General features: G+C 42.1%; 1 protein-coding gene across 1 annotated transcript; it reads right to left on the reverse strand.

Moving 5' to 3' along the window:
* Nucleotides 1-1323: 1323 nt before the first annotated feature.
* Nucleotides 1324-13631, reverse strand: LOC109874519 (DDB1- and CUL4-associated factor 8-like). Its single transcript, XM_020466451.2, has 13 exons — nucleotides 13554-13631; nucleotides 12660-12730; nucleotides 12429-12518; nucleotides 11545-12176; nucleotides 11229-11369; nucleotides 10944-11038; nucleotides 10636-10746; nucleotides 10414-10544; nucleotides 10068-10175; nucleotides 9788-9918; nucleotides 9491-9610; nucleotides 9243-9359; nucleotides 1324-4166 (listed from the first exon to the last, which is right to left on the reverse strand). Exons 2-13 carry the CDS (start codon nucleotides 12694-12696, stop codon nucleotides 4059-4061), a joined length of 1821 nt encoding a protein of 606 aa, XP_020322040.1. The 5' UTR covers nucleotides 12697-12730; nucleotides 13554-13631; the 3' UTR covers nucleotides 1324-4058.
* Nucleotides 13632-22588: the final 8957 nt, after the last annotated feature.

The raw sequence follows: 22588 nt of genomic DNA on the forward strand, positions 1-22588 counted from the left end.
ACTAAAGAAGTAACAGTGCTTCACATCATAAAACTAAAGAAGTAACAGTGCTTCACATCATAAAACTAAAGAAGTAACAGTGCTTCACATCATAAAACTAAAGAAGTAACAGTGCTTCACATCATAAAACTAAAGAAGTAACAGTGCTTCACATCATAAAACTAAAGAAGTAACAGTGCTTCACATCATAAAACTAAAGAAGTAACAGTGCTTCACATCATAAAACTAAAGAAGTAACAGTGCTTCACATCATAAAACTAAAGAAGTAACAGTGCTTCACATCATAAAACAAAGAAGTAACAGTGCTTCACATCATAAAACAAAAGAAGTAACAGTGCTTCACATCATAAAACTAAAGAAGTAACAGTGCTTCACATCATAAAACTAAAGAAGTAACAGTGCTTCACATCATAAACTAAAGAAGTAACAGTGCTTCACATCATAAAACTAAAGAAGTAACAGTGCTTCACATCATAAAACTAAAGAAGTAACAGTGCTTCACATCATAAAACTAAAGAAGTAACAGTGCTTCACATCATAAAACTAAAGAAGTAACAGTGCTTCACATCATAAAACTAAAGAAGTAACAGTGCTTCACATCATAAAACTAAAGAAGTAACAGTGCTTCACATCATAAAACTAAGAAGTAACAGTGCTTCACATCATAAAACTAAAGAAGTAACAGTGCTTCACATCATAAAACTAAAGAAGTAACAGTGCTTCACATCATAAAACTAAAGAAGTAACAGTGCTTCACATCATAAAACTAAAGAAGTAACAGTGCTTCACATCATAAAACTAAAGAAGTAACAGTGCTTCACATCATAAAACTAAAGAAGTAACAGTGCTTCACATCATAAAACTAAAGAAGTAACAGTGCTTCACATCATAAAACAAAAGAAGTAACAGTGCTTCACATCATAAAACAAAAGAAGTAACAGTGCTTCACATCATAAAACTAAAGAAGTAACAGTGCTTCACATCATAAAACTAAAGAAGTAACAGTGCTTCACATCATAAAACTAAAGAAGTAACAGTGCTTCACATCATAAAACTAAAGAAGTAACAGTGCTTCACATCATAAAACTAAAGAAGTAACAGTGCTTCACATCATAAAACTAAAGAAGTAACAGTGCTTCACATCATAAAACTAAAGAAGTAACAGTGCTTCACATCATAAAACTAAATAATAGACAAGGACAGGATAATGAAAAAATATAACTCATTAAAATCATACATTAAAATAAGATTTTCAAAAGTGTCTCCAGTTGTTGGATAACAGAGCCTGATGCCTGAAAAAATTTAAAACAAACAATGTCAAAATAACAAGGGACAGTCTTCTGTTTATTGCACAAATCATACATGTTTCCAATTGAACCGGTAGAACACAATATTAGGCAGCAGTGGGATAAATCATTGATCAAAAGCCTAAATATATATACAAGAACAAATAAAAACAGGGAGCGGGAGAGTGAAAATTGTAAATTGAAAATGAGAAGGAACCAAACTTGATTCATTGTTTAACTGAATCCTAACGATATACTGTAACAATTGGGGATGTCATTTACAGAAGAAAAACTAAAACTAAAGCCATCTTCGTATCTTCATTTTAAAAGTACTTCGTCCTCATATATAATAAACCTCTGCATCAATATCAATCCAATATTTTGACATTTTCTTAAGACAAACATTGCTAAAGATTATTTCTATACAGTTTTAATATATGTACATGAATTCAAACATTTATAATCTTATACAAAAAGAGAAAAAGATGGACTTTATCGCTCTCAAACAAAAACAACTGGCAAGCAGATCGATCCTCCCTCCTGTCCCCCCGGAAGGTCTGACAGGGCAGATGGCCTCAAATACAGATTGAGGAACAGCTTCTTATATCCCACAAAGTTCAAAGAGAGCCAAACAGCAGTCTTTACATCTGGGCCGTATCCACAAAGCATCTCAAAGAGTGCTGATCCAGGATCAGTTTCAGATCTTAATGAATAAGATTATATGAACAGATCCAAGATCAGCACTGCTACCCAGATGCTTTGATCTCCAGAGACTGATCAAACCCCCGCTTCTCCTTTTCGGAGTATGAACTCTGGCAGAGACTGCTAGCTGGCATGAGCCGTGGATGTATGTATATTCAGGGCTCCTCAAACAGAAAAGTGAGAATCCTTTTGGATGTACTGTATATATACACACAATGAGACCATTCAGGTGTTCCTGAGCAGCCCTCCAGCACAATAACGTGTACTCTCAGAGAAAGATGGGTTAAGGCTCGCACAGACTATGATTTCAGCCGTCTTATGCCACGATATTGCCATCACAGCCAAATGATCCACATCGTGGTCAAATTCTTAGGTCGTAAACAATTGTCGGACATCTTGGGTCGTTCAGTGTCTATGGCTCGACAAAGTTCTAGCCGTGTCAGAAATGTTGGGCCTTTATCGCGTTGTGTGGTTAGTGTTACGACTAATAAGAACATGGCTGACACTGATTATGCACACATTAAGTCAGATTAATATAATAGTTTGATTTAAACATTTACATGCTTTGCAAGAACGATTTCCCTAATTATCTTGTTTACATGACATCTGAAACCAGGCTACTTGATGGGATTTTGATAAATGCTAAAAATCGCCAATCAAAAAAAAGTTCCACCACAACGACCATGTTATTTTTGGGAAGCCTATTTGATTCTGAATTCAGACATATATATGTTTGTATGTGAAAACTATTTCTAAGATGCATACTTTAATTTTCTCCGAATATGCTTGGGAGGCTTGCGCTGCTGGTGCTGGCACTTGCACAGATCAAATACACTGCTGCAGTTGTAATAGCCAATCGCAGAATGTGACGACAAAACTGAAGCAAATTGTACAATCTGGCCAGGTTGATATCAAGATTTTAATTTGGTAACATCGCACAGTGTGACATGTAATAATGGTAAAATACAGATTTTGACGTACAGCGTGGGAAGGCCTTTAGGGAGGTAGAGGCTTAGGTCAGGGTACTCGTCCAGGAGGAGTGTGAAGGAGGGAGGGGGTTAAGTTGATGGAAGGAAAGGGAATCTTTCAGCTGGAGCTCTGTTCAAGACACTCCTGCTAAGTGCATATCCCAAACTAAACAATGAGTCAAATACCTCTCATTTTACAATGCACCTTTACTTTACTGAGGTGTTCTGGGGAGCCAACGTAGACAATGTTTCATAACAATGCATGGTTGGCCCCCCCAGTGCACACTTTGTCTATAAAACCCAAACATCCCTGATTAAAGTGCACTCAGTAGCGTGGGATGGGAGGTGTGGGGGGGGGTTGGAAGGCGTTGGGCTGAGGGAGAGTGAAAAAAACACAGCAGAGTATAAGGGATGCAGTCACCAGGTATGAGCCACCTGCAGGCTAAGCTGATTGACCACATGCAGATGTTCTGAAGCTAACCCTAGAGAGGTTGTTAGGGGCTCTGGTTTGGCCCTTGAAAAAGAATATGAATGAATCACATTTTAGGGTTGATCAAAAGGTCTGAAGGTACATCAACCCCTTTATTCAAATCCCCCAACAGAAAAGTAGAGGGGAAAGAGAGGGGGGTAACGTCTGCATTGCAGATGACGGACAACTGATTGTGAGATGTGTGTGATGTTGAAGTTCTTATGTTCTCTGGCTTGGCAGAGCATAAGTGTGGGTGTAGATGAGTCTTACTGGTTGTGTAAGGATGTGAGCACTCAGCCTCCCTAGAACACAGGTTAGAACAAAATCAGGGTTGAGAGTGCATCAGCCCCCTCCCCTCAGACTGTGCATGAACACAATTGCCTACAATCACTCCCTGTCTGATTAGAAGTGAGGTTTTGTGTCTGTCTATACACACTCCCTTTCAGTTGTTTGTATGTATGTATGTATGCATGTATGCATGCATGCATGCATGTCTCTGTGTGTGTGTGTACCTTTTTACTGTTACTTCATGGTCTCAGTGTTCATGTGTGAGCCAATAGTGCCTGCATATATGCATCAATACCAGGGCAATGCAGTGTGTGTTTGTGTGGCTGGCTTGTATATCTCTTTGGCTCAGGAGGACATGCACTGAACGTGGTCTGGCCCTCCATCCTCTTCATCAGAGGAATCTGGAGAGCTCCATGACTCATCAGTGTCTCCCTCTGCACCCTCCCGACGTGTCTAGGAAATTGAGAAAAAAAAGAGGGAAAGAAATAAAGCGTGAGAAAGAGAGACAGAGAACGCTCAGCACAATATTCCCTGTAGATACTCCCGGAGAAAGAGAGAGAGAACGCTCAGCACAATATTCCCTGTAGATACTCCTGGAGAAAGAGAGAGAACGCTCAGCACAATATTCCCTGTAGATACTCCTGGAGAAAGAGAGACAGAACGCTCAGCACAATATTCCCTGTAGATACTCCTGGAGAAAGAGAGACAGAACGCTCAGCACAATATTCCCTGTAGATACTCCTGGAGAAAGAGAGACAGAACGCTCAGCACAATATTCCCTGTAGATACGCCTGGAGAAAGAGAGACCGAACGCTCAGCACAATATTCCCTGTAGATACTCCTGGAGAAAGAGAGACAGAGAACGCTCAGCACAATATTCCCTGTAGATACGCCTGGAGAAAGAGAGACCGAACGCTCAGCACAATATTCCCTGTAGATACTCCTGGAGAAAGAGAGAGAGAGAAAGCTCAACACAATATTCCCTGTAGATACTCCTGGAGAAAGAGAGACAGAGAACGCTCAGCACAATATTCCCTGTAGATACTCCTGGTGAAAGAGAGACAGAACGCTCAGCACAATATTCCCTGTAGATACTCCTGGAGAAAGAGAGGGGAGAGAGAGATGTTCTGGTTTGATTACTGGAAGAGACCTGGTGGGTGGTGCAGAGGAGCATCCTCCCTCCCAGTCTCAGCCACTCACCTCCTACCAGAGTGTAGGCTCATTACATTTTTCTTGTGACGTGTTAAGGTTTTACCCTAGAAGTTAGTCACCCTTAATAATTTTTGTGTGTGTAAACTGCATAAGATTGGACTTGCTTTAACAATTCAAATGGTTGCTTTGGTGTTGAATAAGCTAACACTATTACTTAAAAGTTTTCCCTTGGGGTGTGATGCTACTGATGATAATGTTTCAGACCCCTTGCTAATTGAGTGAAAAACTCCCTCCCCGAGACTTCAGTAGACCGAGTCATAATTCAAATGTTCTAGTAGTAAGTGATAAGCTGTGACTTTGATAACGTTCTCTTTGAATTAGGTGTAACATTGTTTTACCCAATTAATATTTGAGGTCCACTGGTATTGCTAATGGTTTTCTGCTACTAAATGACACTGCTCTACCTCAATTGTCCATACTAGCATAACTTGACCTTGAGCCATCATTTAGATTGACAATTACATTAGTGAAAATCTAACACTATTATGTCTGAAAGTGCCCTGCTCTTTAATAAGTTATGCATACTGTTTTTGTTTCAGGAGCATATTAACATTGTTACTGATCAAAACCTATGCATTACAGGCTACACAACCTCCACTTGTCACCCAATTTGCCCCAGGGTTAAGGTTAACCCATATGATTAATAACCCACTCTTTTCCCAGTCTGTAGGCGTAGACTTTAAGTGAACACTAATCTCTGCGCATTCCATATGAGTCTTAGTTATTTACATTAATCTAATTTCCCTTTTTGATTTCAACCATCTGACTGGAACTCAATTAGTGATTTCTTACTGCCACCCAATATAATTGGTGCACACCTTTTCCAAGGCCATAAATCCCTTTGTATTTACAGTACACACCCAATGCAGAACGATTCATCATTTTGTATATGCATTTTCCAGAGCCAACAAGCTCTTTTATGTGGACATGCAACTCTTGCAGGGGTATAGCCTCTCAGGAACGACTTAAGAGACCATTGGCCAGATGACGCAAGATGTCCCTAGAGGCTAAAGCTGCATAGTTTGCTGCCCATTTTAACCAGTTACAGCCTCTTTACAAAGCAACTCAGAAAGAATTCCAGCGGGGTGAACTGCATTTTACGCATAAAATAATTAATGGTTGTGTGTTATCTTTTAATCTTTTTCGTAAAACTTGAGGGTACGTTCCTCGTAGTCAACCTGCATTCAGCACTCAAAGTTCCCTCTGTCAGAATTTGTCGAGGTAGGACCAATGACGTATATAAACCCTGGATTGCTGATGCTGTATTGAAGGTGCCGGTTGGCCATATTGGCACTCCCTAATATGAGCAGTCCTCCAAGGGAAAGAATGGAATTCTACAGTATTTCAATTAAATGTTAAAGGACAAAATTACATGCATTTATTTTGTTGTTGTAGTGAGAACAGTAACATTAGTACTAAAAAGAAAATACCTTCAGGAAAATGTTTTATTTTTTATGTTTAGCTCACATAATATATTTTAAACGTATGCATTAAGGTGTCTGTAGTAGAACAAACATGTCAAAAACTAATGTAGACATTAATGCATTTCTATAGCTTCCAAATTTTTTTTATTACAATCGAGTGCCGCCAAGATGGCAGCCCTGTGGCTTTAATATAGCGCCCCCTGTCAGTCATCCAGGGTTTATACACATCATTGGTTAGGACCCATGACAACTCCCAAGTACAAATGGTAAACGTGCGTAAATTCACTGAAGGAATTCAGAATGCAGTGACTCCAATCCATGTCAACTCTGAGGCGAGAGATAGGTTTTCTAATAAGTGTGAGGGATTAGCCCTTTTCCTTTCTAGACATTGAACAGACAGCTTCCACTGTTTTCCACTAAACCCCTCATTGATAACATCTTTATCAACACGCCTAAACCTGTCCTCAGTAATGTAGATTTTGGGCAGACTGATACACCGGTTAACCACCCTTATTTCTTTAGGTCCCCTATCCTCTTCACAGCTTACAACCAAGAACCCATTTAGTGTTGCTCATAAATGACAACCTAGAATCAACTATAATTACCTTGAATAAGATTTAATTATTTTAAAGACCCACTCACTAGGTTCATGTCTTTCCTCTACCTTGATTAAATATACATTTACAAGCTCATATCAAATGTGGGGAGAAGAAAAGGTGATGTCAAATGCTGTTGATGCTCTGATCCATTTGTCCATCAGCTTCAACAGTCCAGCACTCAAAGGATGGCCAACAGGGGACGATGTAGACGAGCGTCAAATTAACATCCACGCCAACGAGAATACACAAGGGCCTCATCACTGGCCAGAGAACAAAGGAGGGGAGCACTCATAACAAGCTCCCAGCAGGAGTCATCCTTCCCCTCTTTTGCTTATCTCACACCTCTAGTCTACACCAAATTCCTATCAGGTCACGTGTGGTAAGTTTAATCGAATGGTACTGAGACGGCCTGTTGGAGACAGAGACCCAGTGGGTCCCAATGAACACTGAAGAATAAGACTCAGCCAAAAAAAATTCTATTGAGAAAAATGGAGAGCACCCAGTGACAAACTCTTATTTCCTCAATGAAACAATGTAAACGGACTGAAAATGACATGGTTAAAAGTGTTGAGATGCGTGTGTAATAAGACTGAATTTTACAATGTGTGCGATATGCTTTTCTGACAATTAACAGGTATTACCCTCATTCGTCCACGGAAAAGTATACCGTTTGGTATCTGTGGAATCACAGTCTTCACAAAGGAAGTGGAAGACGTTACGAGTGTACAAAGTCCCCTCCATTTATGTAGAAAATTAATTAACTCATGCCCTGCCATAAGTCACAAAACAATGCAGTCGATGAATGGGGGCTGACCCGGTCCCAGGAATTATTCCCTCACCTGAGCCAATCACAGCTCTGCTGATGACACACCTCACCTCTTCCTGTCCAGAACTATAAACAGAATATGTGAATACCACTCCTTTTGTTCAGACCGTAAACCAGCCATATGGTTATTGTCATTTCTGAACTACAGAATCATTCAAGCACTACCCCCTGTGGGGACTTTGAGATACTGGACTTCTGACTCCTTTGTTTTGGACTCTACAGCATGGAGAGGTCCCTTTAGACTGTCGGTTCCAGACAGGAAATACCTAAGAGTATCCAGCTCACCTCTTTCCCTGATTTAAACTTCAACATGTAACCTGTATGTTACTTTTATTATTACTGTCTATATTCCTTCTGTAATCCCTGCCTTGTTTCATTCAGAAATATGAAGAATAACTGCTTGTTTGATCTTAGGCCCTCTATTTATCATTCCATGTAGGTGAAGGATTCTGTATCACATTACTACATCATTTTGCCACATCAATTTTTCCATTCATTGCTTTTACCCTGATTATTTCTAAATAAATTGTAGTTTTATAAAATATCGACTACCTCCACAAATGCATTGCTGTGTCATTTTTAGAACTTAATTGCCTTCATAATGATAAGTATAACTACAGTTAAACTGTATATATTTTTGTAGTTTTTTTGTTGCCTTATAGCAAGCGGTACCCTGTTAATAATTTCATAGCTATCATGCCTTGGAGCGCTACATCAAGACAGGACACTATCAGCCAACGAAACTACACCAGTCAGAGAGAGTGAACAACTGTGAACTAACTGTTACTGCTTCTAGTCAGTGCTGAGAAGATAGAAGCTTGTCAGCTCAAACTGACCAAAATTAGCACTGGCCATATACGGTTATATGTAATAGTAGGGTGTTGGCGCCGTGACAAACAATGGATGCTATGCCCAAATGTAAAGCAAGTGCCGAGCTAAGAATGTTCAATTCTGTAGTAGTGTTAACGTTACAGCCCTTTACTGAAGCCTGTGAAATCTGGTGTTATATTTGCTCTTTGCGAAGGGTATTCCGCAAGCTCTGTCATTCAAATGTTTTCAGAGACACTACAAAAACATAGCAGGTTCAAAATAGCGCTTGATTTATGCTTTTCCTTTCAAGTGACAACAGAATTCAGTAGCTACAGCCCTACAATCGATTAACACATACTGAAGCTAGATAGTACACATTGTCAATGTATGGGTATTTCGTTTTCCAGCTGGATAGCATGAGGCAGCTCAGTCTTCAGAGGCTCATTTTTAGCTGGAATCAGTGCAGTTCATCGACCTTTCACGAGAGTAACAGTTTTTCATTCAAAAATAAAATCATATTTTTGGTGCTATCCAGTGATTAATAAAAATAGATATCAGTTATCGGTAAATATTTCCACTAAAATCGGATCCAAAAATCACATATCGGTCTGGCTCTAGCATACACACCCCTTACAGTGTTATGGTGTGTTCCACTCACCCTCTGGGACCGTCTGTTTCTCATGTGTCTCATGAGGAACCACAGGAGCTGTGTGTCGTACTGATCTCCATGTCGAACAGTGTCCTCGTCACGCTCACGCTTGTTCTTCTTCATCACCTGAACGACCACAACACCAGTCACATCAAAACTCACAGCTTTGGTATGCAGAATCCAAGCCTATATGCCGTGGGATGTTTGGGATATGTTGAGGTTTGTGTGTGTGGAATCAATGGTATGAACCACCGTACGTCTTTGAGGCCCTTGAGCCCTGTGGGGTTCTCGGCAGTGGGGGCCCAAAGTTTAACATCATGATCCAGACCACTGGTGGCCAGACCTGGAAGGTGAGGGTGGGGCTCTAGGCAGTTCACCTTGGAGAAGAAGTTGAGATAGAGTCAAAGGACAGACAGATTAGTGAGTGAGCATAAAACTGTGAAACTGATAGTGTTCAATTTCATTTAAGGGTTTTACTTGCACCTGCCCATTATCAAGCCATTTCCTTTGGCCATCATACATCTTCCCACCCACACACCATCTCTCCCTCTCACCACTCCTCCTCGGTCTCCCTCCATGAACTGGACTATGTGAGCTGAGACCTTGTCCCACAGGTAGATGTGTCCACAATCGCTGCCACTGATCACAAACTCACTGCTAGGACCATAGAAGTTAACCCCCTTCACTGTGAGATGGGAAAATACAGGGGGAGGGAAAGAGAAAGCGAGAGAGTATTATACTGGAAGTCACAGTTATAGCATGGTAAAACACCAGTGTTCGTGTTATTTATAATTGACTAGTTCATAATCATTCATTCCCCTTTTAACTCAGTACCTGTAGCGTTGTTGCGATGGCCCTTGTATCGCCTGCAATAATCTGCACCATCACTGTGGCTGGAGTCAAACAAGTAGATGTCCTCATCATTGTAACTAGTCAGGAGCTCTGAAGAGATTGACAGACATGGGACGCATTCAGCTGGACACAAATTTTGGAACATAGAGATAGGCTATTTCTATGTAGAACAAAGCATTCCTCTCATATGTAGAATAAGGAATCCCCTCTGCTCTATTCATGGCATTTCTATCCCTGGTCACTGATGGGGAGGACAAACATGAGGACAGTCATAACAGCAAGAGCCAGAGGAACTCTGACTTCGAATAAAAGTGTGCTTGAGTTTTACCTGTTCCATCGTGACTGTACAGTAAGCAGGTAATGTTAGTTTTGGACTCGCTGGACACCAGGTGAGATGGACAGAACTTCTTCAGTACGCCATTATTAACATTCTCATTTATCTTCCTCTGATCATAGATCCTACAGAGATAGAAGGTGAGGAGAGGTAAGAGACAATCCAAGACAATGCACTTCTTCTGCTTTACGGACACAAGAGGGATTTGAGTCTAACCTGACATACTGATCTCTCCCTCCCACAGCAAAGTGATGTGTGTTGACAGGATTCACAAAGATGGTATACAAGCCCACTTTCTTATCCCCCTCCTTCACCACCACCAGCTTACTGAGAGAAAAGGAAAAGAGGAAACAAATAGTAGAAAAGGGTTAAAAGGCTGTTATGTTCTACATTGGGACTTAAGTTTATCTCAGACTGGTCACATGATCAGGAAAAACAAATGGCCTTAGTACAGTAACATCCAGGCGATCTTGCAGTAATGACGTTAACACTTGCATATCAGACAGACATGTGATGTCACTCACTTGGCAGGCCGGTCGAGGCGAAGGTCGATGCCAAACACCACCGCATCCTCTCCAGCCGACAGAAAACAGCAGGGAGAGTCTGGCTCCAGGGCCAGCTGACACACACAGAGTAAACACAACATACTTAAATCAACTCAGCTTTCAGCTAAAAAAAGGCTTAGAACGGCCGCATCTTAAATGACAACCCATTCCCCACAGTATGGAGGAAAGGGTGTCGTTTGAGACGCCGCCAAAGTCAGGCCAGTAAGACCAGTAGCCAGACTCATTAACACGATACAACCATACCTTGTGTGCTGCCCCTTTATGCTGAGCCACTCTCTTGGTGTTCTTGCAGCGTTGCATGGCAGAGAGCTCAGCCACTCTAATCTGACCGTCCCGGGCACACATGGCCAGAGTTGAATCTCCACTGTGGGGAAGAAACTTGGCCTTTGGAGGAAGAAAGGTACATTTCAACATCTCTCAAAAAGGTCCTGAACCATATTTCTAGCTTTCCTTTCATATTTTTCACATGGTTTGTCAATGGGTGTCAACAACACCAGAAGTGTTCCCCTCCTTTCTACAGTCTCACCCTCACTTAGCCTGATTGTGCTCTCCTCCTCACCTGAAAGACATTGCTCTTATGCCCACTGTCAAACTCCAGCTCAGCCCGACGACGTGCCCAGTCCCACACCACCACTCGTAGGTCATCACTGCCAGAGGCCAGGCGTGTGCCTGAGGGGTTGAAGTGCAGGGTGTTCACACAGCCGGTGTGTCTCTCCAGGTGCCCTTGTAGCTCCAGCCTCTGGACCAGCCCCCGTGCGCCACACACACGTCTCACAAACTGGTGCGAGCCCCGGCCAATCTCCCTCAACCGCAGGGAGGGCACCGCCCGCCATGATGGCTTGCCAAGATCACGCAGCTCCGCCCCCAGCCACACGTCCATGGCCTGCTCGTCTTCCTCTTCTTGCTCTTCCTCCTCCTCATCATCCTCCACTTCAGAGCTGGAGGAGTGGTGAGCGGTGCCACCACTCGGGCGGTTCCTCTTTCTGGCGGCCCTCTTACCTGCATCTCTCTCCTTCACTCGCTCTCTTCTACCCCCCTCACCATCTCGCTCCCCTTCCTCGTTCAGGGAGTAGAGGCCGCTGCCGTCCACGCTGTCCGTGTCTTCCTGCTCCTCTCCCTCGCCAGGCACCCTCTCACCCTCTGCATCTGGCATTGGCTTGTCCTTAGCTCTGTCTTCTGCCTTTTGGGGAGCTGAGTGAAAGATGAGGAAGTTGTCACACATTGACAAAAAAAGCACTACTGTCAAGAAGCAGGGAGGAAACTTATCCACTGTAAAACAAATTGTTTGTAGAGTGTATAATGTCACAGTTATGGTGTCCTGTGTGTTGTGGCTACATGTTGGACTATGACAGCAACAGTTCTCTTATACTGCACTGGTTTGAGTCTATGATTAACTGCTTGAGAGCCAGCCTGTCCCTCTGTTTTGAGTCTATGATTGATTACCTGCTTGAGAGTCAGACTGCTCCTCTGTGGCTGTGGAAGCATCTCCCTCCCCACGCTGGTCCTCTCCTGGATCTGGCTCCTCAGACCCACCTGACAAACACACACAGATATGGCCACACATTCACATTAGTCTTACGTAGCTGGCTCTGGTAGTGTGGCTTACTAGTAGTAGTACAACAGTGTATGTTCGTTTTCCCAGTCGGCAACAGTGAGGCCTACGTGATCCCTCACCATTAAGCTCACTGGATTTACCATCTGCCTCAGCCATCCTGCTTCTCTCTTCGTGTGGACAGGAGGAGAGCCTGGAATGAAACCGAGGCAGGGTCAAATGAATTAGTCTACCAGCTGCTTTTGAAGACTCCTAATAATATATATAGATTGCCAGTAATTGCAATATGTCCAAACAACTGACATGGCCTTCATTAAAGCAAGGTAGCATGACATGTCACTCAACAAGTCAGCTAGTTGTGACTGATGAACGAATTATGTTCTCAAGTCACGGTATGATTGGAAATCTTGCAAACTAGCCAACCTAGTTAGCTAACATATCAGCAACTAAATTAAATCGAGTGCACACTAACACATGACACTAGCTGCCAGGCTCTAGTTAGCTAATATAGGACTTGCAGCCTGTAGTTTGGAATTGGAAGCAAGTTAGCTAGCTAACGTTAGCTGTCCAACTAATCTTAGCTAGCTGCTGCAGCAACACTGACATTTAACAAAAGTCAAAACAGCTGACTGGCCACCATGTCCATTCTGCTGTAGAGATAATGTTAACTACTTATTCTGTTAGTTGATTGGATTAGCAAATGTACACATTTTAGTACATTTAGTTCAACTTTGTTCAGGAGTTTGACCAATTTCACGCCAGTTAAAAGAAGTAAACAGCAATGGCTGGCATGCTAGCTAAAGCTGTTACCTCTAACTACAAGTCGTAGGCCCAACGAGCGTAGCTAGCTACAGTACGTCGTTTGTTCTAATCTTCGGCGCAGATTTACTGTCTTCAACCTACTATACTAACGTTACTTAGCTAGCTATAGCTATAGAAAATCTTGGAGTAAAAACACACGACATGAAGAATGCGTGTCAAAAGAAACAGTCAAATTAAAGACTATGTGCGCTCACGAGTGTGTGCTAGCTCTGTTTATGTTTTGACGGTTCAGCTTCTGTTTTTCGTCATTCCTTTTCCGGCGAAGGACTTCTTTATCCGGAAATGTGGGTCTGTATATAAATAATGTACCGTGTCATCTAATGTAAATATTGTGAATATGTTGTTGTGGAAATTCTTACACAGGGACACTCAAAGTCAATCTGAAATGAATCATTGTTTAATTGTCAGCGCGCTGGAGAGGTTCCAACCAACTCAATGCACCATAGTACACATTTCAATCAGGAGCTCTCCCTGGGCAGTCCCAGCAGTTGCCGTATACACGGCCATAACAGACAAGCTATATTTGCATGATTTAGCATAATTAATTAAGCATTACCATTTTGTTTAATTCATGTGACCGACCAATACAGGTTCATAACATGTGGCAGACCAATAGCTCAAGAGGCTTCTTCTCTCTCAGCTGAGACCTTGAAACTGAGATATCTTTCGTTCTCAAAACAAGGTCTGGGCTGCCAAATTGTACTGCCAAATTGCAGCTACTGATAGGGAGGATTCATTCAGTCAGCCACTTGCACGAACACAGAAATTGGTTTATAGAACAGCACATGAATAGAACACAGAAATTAGTTATAAGAAAAGCAACAAACATTAAAATTCCCATTTCAATGTAAAAAAGGGAAGTTAGGTGAAAATTGTTTCCCACCTGTAGGACACTCAAAATGGCATCGTATTACGCATGATTGATTGATCCACATACCAATTATACCCTATCAATTGTTATGTCATTTATTATTACAATTTAATAACTCGGAAAAGCTTTCGGGCCTGGGTGATTTCAAACCACCAATCTTTAAATTAACAGTCTAAGGCGGCGGAGAAGATTGAGGTTATTCGATTAGTTTGCATCGGGTGAAGTGATTGCATTCTGGAACATGTGTGGTGACACTGATGGTTTCTCGGTAACTAATGGCATCTAGGGTTGTGTCTGAAATGATTTTACATAGCATGTTAGAAGAACTAACACAGCAGGTTAGGATAATTAACTTTGCAGGATAGGATAATTAGGTTGAGGTTAGGAAAAGGTTAGGATTTTATGGAAAAGAGATGTTGTACATTTCTGAATGATGCATCATGCTACCTTGTTGACAACATGACAGAGCGGCACAGATTGCTGTTAGATTTGTGCAGGGCGAACCTTCCTCACCAGCTTCGCCCGTTCACATGAGGCCATAGCCTTGTATAACCCGAGTCAGCTTAATTAAATCCGCTCAATGAGAGTGGTGGATCAAATCAAATCAAATCAAATTTAAATTTAAATTTGATTTATATATATATATATATATATATATATAAATTAAATTTGATTTGATTTGATTTGATCCACCACATATTTAAATCAAATCAAATTTATATATATATATATATATATATATAAATTTGATTTGATCCACCACTCTCATTGAGCGGATTTAATTAAGCTGACCTTTGAAGGAAATTACAGAAGGGGTGGGGGGTACCTATGTAAGAATAGCATTCAACATCATAGTGCCCTCCAGCTCATCATTAAGCTCAGGGCTCTGGGTCGGAACCCCTCCCTGAGCTACTGGGTCCTAGACTACCTGACGGACCAACCCCAGGGTGTGAAGGTAGGCAACAACACCTCCACCACGCTGATCCTCAACACAGGGGCCCCACAGGGGTGCCTGCTTAGTCCCCTACTTTACTCCCTGTTCACCCATGACTGCGTGGCCACGCACGTCTCCAGCTCCATCGTCAAGTTTGCTGAAGACACAACAGTGGTATGCCTAATTACCAACAACGACGAGAGGGAGGAGATGAGAGCCATGGCTGAGCGATGCCAGGAAAATAACCTCTCCATCAACGTCAACAAAACAAAGGAGCTGATCGTGGACTACAGGAGACAGCAGAGAGAGCATGCCCCCATCCAAATCAATGGGGCCGCAGTGGAGATGGTCAGAAGTTTCAAGTTCCTCGACCTGAAATGGTCCCTTCACACTGACAACTTCAGGAGGCTGAAGAAATGTGGCCTCACAAACTTCTGTATCACCACCTGGTATGGCAACTGCAATACCCGCAGCCACAGGGATCTCCAGAGGGTGCTGTGGTCAGCATAACACATCATCGGGCGCACACTGCATGCCCTCCAGAACATCTACAGTACCTGGTGTCACAGAAAGTCTAAGAAAATCATCAAGGACCTCAGCCACTCGAGCCACGGCCTATTCACCCTGTTAGCATCTATGTAAAAGGTGGAGATAGGCATATCTTGCTCTTCAGTGTAATCAGAGGGCTAATATCAATACTATGCATGCCAGTCTCTCTTGGCAAAAGGTAGAGGAGAGACCGGCTGTACTTCTTTTGATAAGAAACATGAATGTGTTGAAATTTCCAAATGGTTTGCATAGTCAATTACACACCACTCTGATATACAGACTTACCCTTCTAGACATGCCACCAGGGGCCTTTTCCCAGTCTGCAAATCCAGAGAAAATTCAAGAAAATATACCGAATTATATAGAGCCATGATTGCATGGAACTCCGTTCCATCTCAGATTACTCAAGTGAACAGCAAACCTGGTTTCAAAACACAGATAAAGCAACACCTCACGGCACAACCCCTCTCCCCTATCTGACCTAGATACTGTATTTTGTGTGTCTGTACTGATACAGTATGTAGGCTATATGTGACTTTTAAAACATATGCAGTTCTGTCCATAAGCTGCTCTTGTCTATACATGGTCAGAGCTCTGGAGCTCTAGAGTTCCTCTGTAGAGATGAGAGAACCTTCCAGAAGACAACCATCTCTGCAGCACTCCACTAATCAGGCCTTTATGGTAGAGTGGCCAGATGGAAGCCACTCCTCAGGTGTCTAGTTAGACTGTAAGCTCTCCTTCCAGACTCACATTAAGCATCTCCAATCCAAAATTAAATCTAGAATCGGCTTCCTATTTCGCAACAAAGCCTCCTTCACTCATGCAGCCAAACATACCCTCGTAAAACTGACCATCCTACCGATCCTTGACTTCGGCAATGTCATTTATAAAATAGCCTCCAACACTCTACTCAACAAATTGGATGCAGTCTATCACAGTGCCATCCGTTTTGTCACCAAAGCCCCATATACTACCCACCACTGCAACCTGTATGCTCTCGTTGGCTGGCCCTCGCTTCATACTCGTAGCCAAACCCACTGGCTCCAGGTCATCTATAAGTCTCTGCTACGTAAAGGAACGAACTACAAAAATCACTGAAGCTGGAGACTCATATCTCCCTCACTAGCTTTAAGCACCAGCTTTCAGAGCAGCTAACAGATCACTGCACCTGTACATAGCCAATCTGTAGACAGCCCATCCAACTAGCTCATCTCATACTGTATTTATTTATTTATCTAGCTCCTTTGCACCCCAGTATCTCCACTTGCACAGTCATATTCTGCACATCTACCATTCCAGTGTTTAATTGCTATATTGTAATTACTTCGCCACCATGGCCCATTCATTGCCTTTACTCCCTTATCTTACCTCATTTGCACACACTGTGTATACACTTTTTTTTCCTACTGTATTATTGACTGTATGTTTGTTTATTCCATGTGTATCTCTGTGTTGTTGTATGTGTCAATCTGCTGTGCTTTATCTTGGCCAGGTCGCAGTTGTAAATGAGAACTTGTTCTCAACTAGCCTACCTGGTTAAATAAAGGTGAAATAAAAATAAAGAAAGAAATAAAGATTGCTGCCCTATGTAGAGTTGAAGTCGGAAGTTTACATACACCTTAGCCAAATACATTTAAACTCCGTTTTTCACAACTCCTGACATTAAATCCCAGTAAAAAAATCCATCTTAGGTCAGTTATGATCACCACTTTATTTTAAGAATGTGAAATGTCAGAATAATAGCAGAGAATATTATTTTTTTCAGACTTTATTTTTTTCAGATTTTACACATTCCCAGTGGGTCAGAAGTTTACATACACTCAACTAGTATTTGGTAGCATTGCCTTTCAATTGTTTAACTTGGGTCAAACATTTCGGGTAGCTTTCCACAAGCTTCCCACAATTAGTTGGGTAAATTTTGGCCCATTCCTCCTGACAGAGCTGGTGTAACTGAGTCAGGTTTGTAGGCCTCCTTGCTCGCACACACTTTTTCAGTTGCCCACAAATGTTCTATGGGATTGAGGTCAGGGCTTTGTGATGGCCACTCCAATACCTTGACTTTGTTGTCCTTAAGGTATTTTGCCACAACTTTGGAAGTATGCTTGGGGTCATTGTGCATTTGGAAGACCCATTTGCGATCAAGCTTTTAACTTCCTGACTGATGTCTTGAGATGTTGCTTCAATATATCCTCATTATTTTCCTCCCTCATGATGCCATCTATTTTGTGAAGTGCACCAGTCCCTCCTGCAGCAAAGCACCCCCACAACATGATGCTGCTACCCCCATGCTTCACGGTTGTGATGGTGTTTTTTGGCTTGCAGGCCTCCCCCTTTTTCCTCCAAACATAACGATGGTCATTATGGTCAAACAGTTCTATTTTTGTTCCAACAGACCAGAGGACATTTCTCCAAAAAGTACAACCTTTGTCCCCATGTGTAGTTGCAAACTGTAGTCTGACTTTTTTTATGGTGGTTTTGGACCAGTGGCTTCTTCTTTCTGAGCGGCCTTGCAGCTTATGTCGATATTGGACTCGTTTTACTGTGTATAAAGATACTTTTGCACCGGTTTCCTCCAGCATCTTCACAAGGTCCTTTGCTGTTGTTCTGGGATTGATTTGCACTTTTCGCACCAAAGTATGTTCATTTCTGAGAGACAGAACACGTCTCTTTCCTGAGCGGTATGACGGCTGCGTGGTCCCATATTTATAGTTGCATACTATTGTTTGTACAGATGAACGTGGTAGCTTCAGGCATTTGGAAATTGCTCCCAAGGGTGAACCAGACTGGTGGAGGTCTACAATTATTTTCCTGAGGTCTTGGCTGATTTCTTTTGATTTTCCCATGATGTCAAGCGAAGAGGCACTGAGTTTGAAGGTTGGCCTTGAAATACATCCACAGGTACACCTCCAATTGACTCAAATGATGTCAATTAGCCTATCAGAAGCTTCTAAAGCCATGACATCCTTTTCTAGAATTTTCCAAGCTGTTTAAAGGCACAGTCAACTTAGTGTATGTAAACTTCTGACCCACTGGAATTGTGATACAGTGAATTATAAGTGAAATAATCTGTCTGTAAACAATTGTTGGAAAAATGACTTGTGTCATGCACAAACTAGATGTCCTAACCAACTTGCCAAAACTATAGTTTGTTAACAAGAAATTTGTGAAGTGGTTGAAAAACGAGTTTTAATGACTCCAACCTAAGTGTATGTAAACTTTCGACTTAAACTGTTTAGTGAGCTCTAAAAGTATTGGGACAGTGACACAGCTTTAATTTGAGGATGTTTCCATCCATATTGGTCAACCATTTATGAATTACAGCACTTTGCATACATAGTTCTTCCCATTTTATAGGACCAAAAGTATTGAGACCAATTCACGTATATGTAAACAACAAAACATGTGTCAATACTTTTGGAGCTCTTCATTGAACACTGGTAACTTCAATAACATTTAAATACTGCTTTACCACTTCATATACTTTATTCTAGTTATGGCTCATCCTATGTAGCTAATGCTGCATACACCTTTTCTATTAATATACTTTCCATGCACACTATTCACATTCATATAGAGTGCATTCGGAATTTTGTTTATTCATTTATTTAGTTTAATTCGTTTATTTCTGTGTGTACATAGGGTACCTGTTGCCTGCTTTAGTTCGTGTGGGATTAGACTTGTGTGTATTGCGCTCGATTGTATTTTGATGTTTGTTGTTTTCACGGTTACGCACATGTATGTAAAGTGTCGGAACTGTGTTTGCACGAGTTCTGAGTATCGAGAGCGTAGTTTTTGTATTTTCGTCTGTACCATTTTTGTATTGGTGGACTATATGATTAAACACGCTTCTCAGACATCCCTGCTCTCCTGCGCCTGACTCCTACACCTCTCACCAAGACGCACGTTATCACATGTCCAGTGAACAGGTCAGGGTTCCATAGCCGCAGGCAGAACAGTTGAAGCTGTTGAAGTCTGCACAACGCATCACCAGGGGCAAACTACCTGCCCTCCAGGACACCCTACACCACCCGATGTGACAGGAAGGCCATAAAGATCATCAAGGACAACAACCACTCGAGCACTGCCTGTTCACCCCGCTATCATCCAGAAGGCGAGGTCAGTACAGGTGCATCAAATCAGGGACCGAGAGACTGAAAAACAGCTTCTATCTCAAGGCCATCAGACTGTTAAACAGCCACCACTAACATTGAGTGGCTGCTGCCAACATACTGACTCAACTCCAGCCACTTTAATAATGGAAATTGATGGGAATCTGCTAACCATGTGTATGTGACAAATAGAATTTGATTTGATTTGATTTGATTTGCACTGGAGCAACAGCACGGCCAGGTGGATGGAGGACAGCAAGGCTCTGAGAGAAGAGAGAAAGAGAGAGAAAGAGAGAGAGGGTAAATAGAAAAATAGAGAGAATTAGAGGGAGCATACTTCAATTCACACAGGACACCGGATAAGACGGGAGAAATACTCCAGATATAACAGACTGATCCTAGCCCCCCGACACAAACTGTTGCAGCATAAATACTGGAGGCTGAGACAGGAGGGTTCAGGAGACACTGTGGCCCTGTCCAAACAGGCAGGATATAACCCCACCCACTTTGCCAAAGCACAGCCCCCACTCCCCTAGAGGGATATCTTCAACCACCAACCTACTACCCTGAGACAAGGCCCACAAAGATCTCCACCATGGCAAGAACCCGAGGTGGGCACCAACCTGGACAGGAAGGTCACGTCAGTGACTCAACCCACTCAAGTGACACACCCCTCCTAAGGACGGCATGGAAGAGCACCAGTAAGCCAGTGACTCAGCCCCTGTAATAGGGTTAGAGGCAGATAATCCCAGTGGAGAGAGGGGAACCAGCCAGGCAGAGACAGCAAGGGCGGTTCGTCGCTCCAGTGCCTTTCCGTTCACATCCCTAGACCAGACTACACTCAATCATTGGACCTACTGAAGAGATGAGTCTGCAATAAAGACTTAAAGGTTGAGACAGAGTCTGCGTCTCTCACATGGATAGGCAGACCATTCCATAAAAATAGAGATCTATAGGAGAAAGCCCTGCCTCTGTTTGCTTAGAAATTCTAGGGACAATAAGGAGGCCTGCGTCTTGTGACCGTAGCGTATGTGTAGGTATGTACAGCAGGATCAAATCAGAAAGATGGGTAGGAGAAAACCCATGTAATGCTTTGTAGGTTAGTAGTAAAACCTTGAAATCAGCCCTAGCCTTAACAGGAAGCCAGTATAGAAAGGCTAACACTGGAGTAATATGATCAAATTCTTTGGTTCTAGTCAAGATTCTATCAGCCAAGTTTAGCTATAACTGAAGTTTATTTAGTGCTTTATCCGGGTAGCCGGAACGTAGAGCATTGCAGTAGTCTAACCTAGAAGTGACAAAAGCATTTTTCAGTTTTCTGGACAGAAAGTTTCTGATTTTTGCAATGTCACGAAGAAGGAAAAAAGCTGTCCTTGAAATATTCTTGATATGTTCGTCAAAAGAGAAATCAGGGTCCAGAGTAACGCCGCAGTTTTATTTGCGATAACTGTACAACCATCAAGATTAATTGTCAGATCCAACAGAAGATCTCTTTGGTTCTTGGGACCTAGAACTAGCATCTCTGTTTTGTTCAAGTTTAAAAATAAAACATTTGACGCCATCCACTTCCTTATGTCTGAAACGCAGGCTTCCAGGGAGGGCAATTTTGGGGCTTCACCATGTTTAATCGAAATGTACAGCTGTGTATCGTCCACATAGCAGTGAAGGTTTGATTTTTCGAATGTCCAAATGACATCACCAAGAGGTAAAATATATAGTGAAAACAATAGTGGTCTTTAAATTGAACCTTGAGGAACACCGAAATGTAAAGTTGATTTGTCAGAAGACAAACCATCCACAGAGACAAACGGATATCTTTCCGACAGATAAGATCTAAACGAGGCCAGAACTTGTCCTTGTAGACCAATTTGGGTTTCCAATCTCTCCAAAAGAATGTGGAGATCGATGGTGTCAAAATCAGCACTAAGGTCTAGGAGCACGAGGACAGATGCAGAGCCTTGGTCTGATGATGATTAAAAGGTAATATATCACTTTCACAAGTGCAGTCTCAGTGCTATGATGGGGTCTAAAACCAGACTGAAGCATTTCGTATACATTGTTTGTCTTCAGGAAGGCAGTGAGTTGCTGCACAACAGCTTTTTCTAACATTGTTGAGAGGAATGGGAGATTCGATATAGGCTGATAGTCTTTTATATTTTCTGGGTCAAGGTTTTTTTTTTCAAGAGAGGCTTTATTACTGCCACTTTTAGTGAGTTTGGTAAACATCTGGTAGATAGGGAGCCATTTATTATGTTCAAAATAGGAGGGCCAAGCACAGGAAGCAGCTCTTTCAGTAGTTTAGTTGGAATAGGGTCCTGTATGCAACCTGAAGGTTAAGAGGCCAAGACTATTTTCATCAATGTGTCAAGAGATATAGTATTAAACAACTTTCTCCCTTGGTCCTAGGTCCTGGCAGTGTTGTGTAGACTCAGGACAACTGAGCTTTAAAGCGGAGTCCGTAATTTGCTATCTAATGATCATTATATTTTCGTCAAATAAGTTTATCACTGCTGAAGTGAAAGCCATCCTCTCTTGGGGAATGCTGTTTTTTAGTTAGCTTTGCGACAGTATCAAATTTGGGGGGGGTGTTCTTATTCTCCTCAATTAATTTGAAAAAAATTGGATGATTGAGCAGCAGTGAGTGCTCTTCGATACTGCACCGTACTGTCTTTCCAAGCTTGGTGTAGCGCCATTTCCGTTCCAATTTTCTGGAAGCTTGCTTTAGGGCTCGGGTATTTTCTGTATACCAGGGAGCTAGTTTCTTAT

Source organism: Oncorhynchus kisutch, linkage group LG30 (assembly GCF_002021735.2).
Source record: "Oncorhynchus kisutch isolate 150728-3 linkage group LG30, Okis_V2, whole genome shotgun sequence".
NCBI classification, from domain to species: Eukaryota; Metazoa; Chordata; class Actinopteri; order Salmoniformes; family Salmonidae; genus Oncorhynchus; species Oncorhynchus kisutch.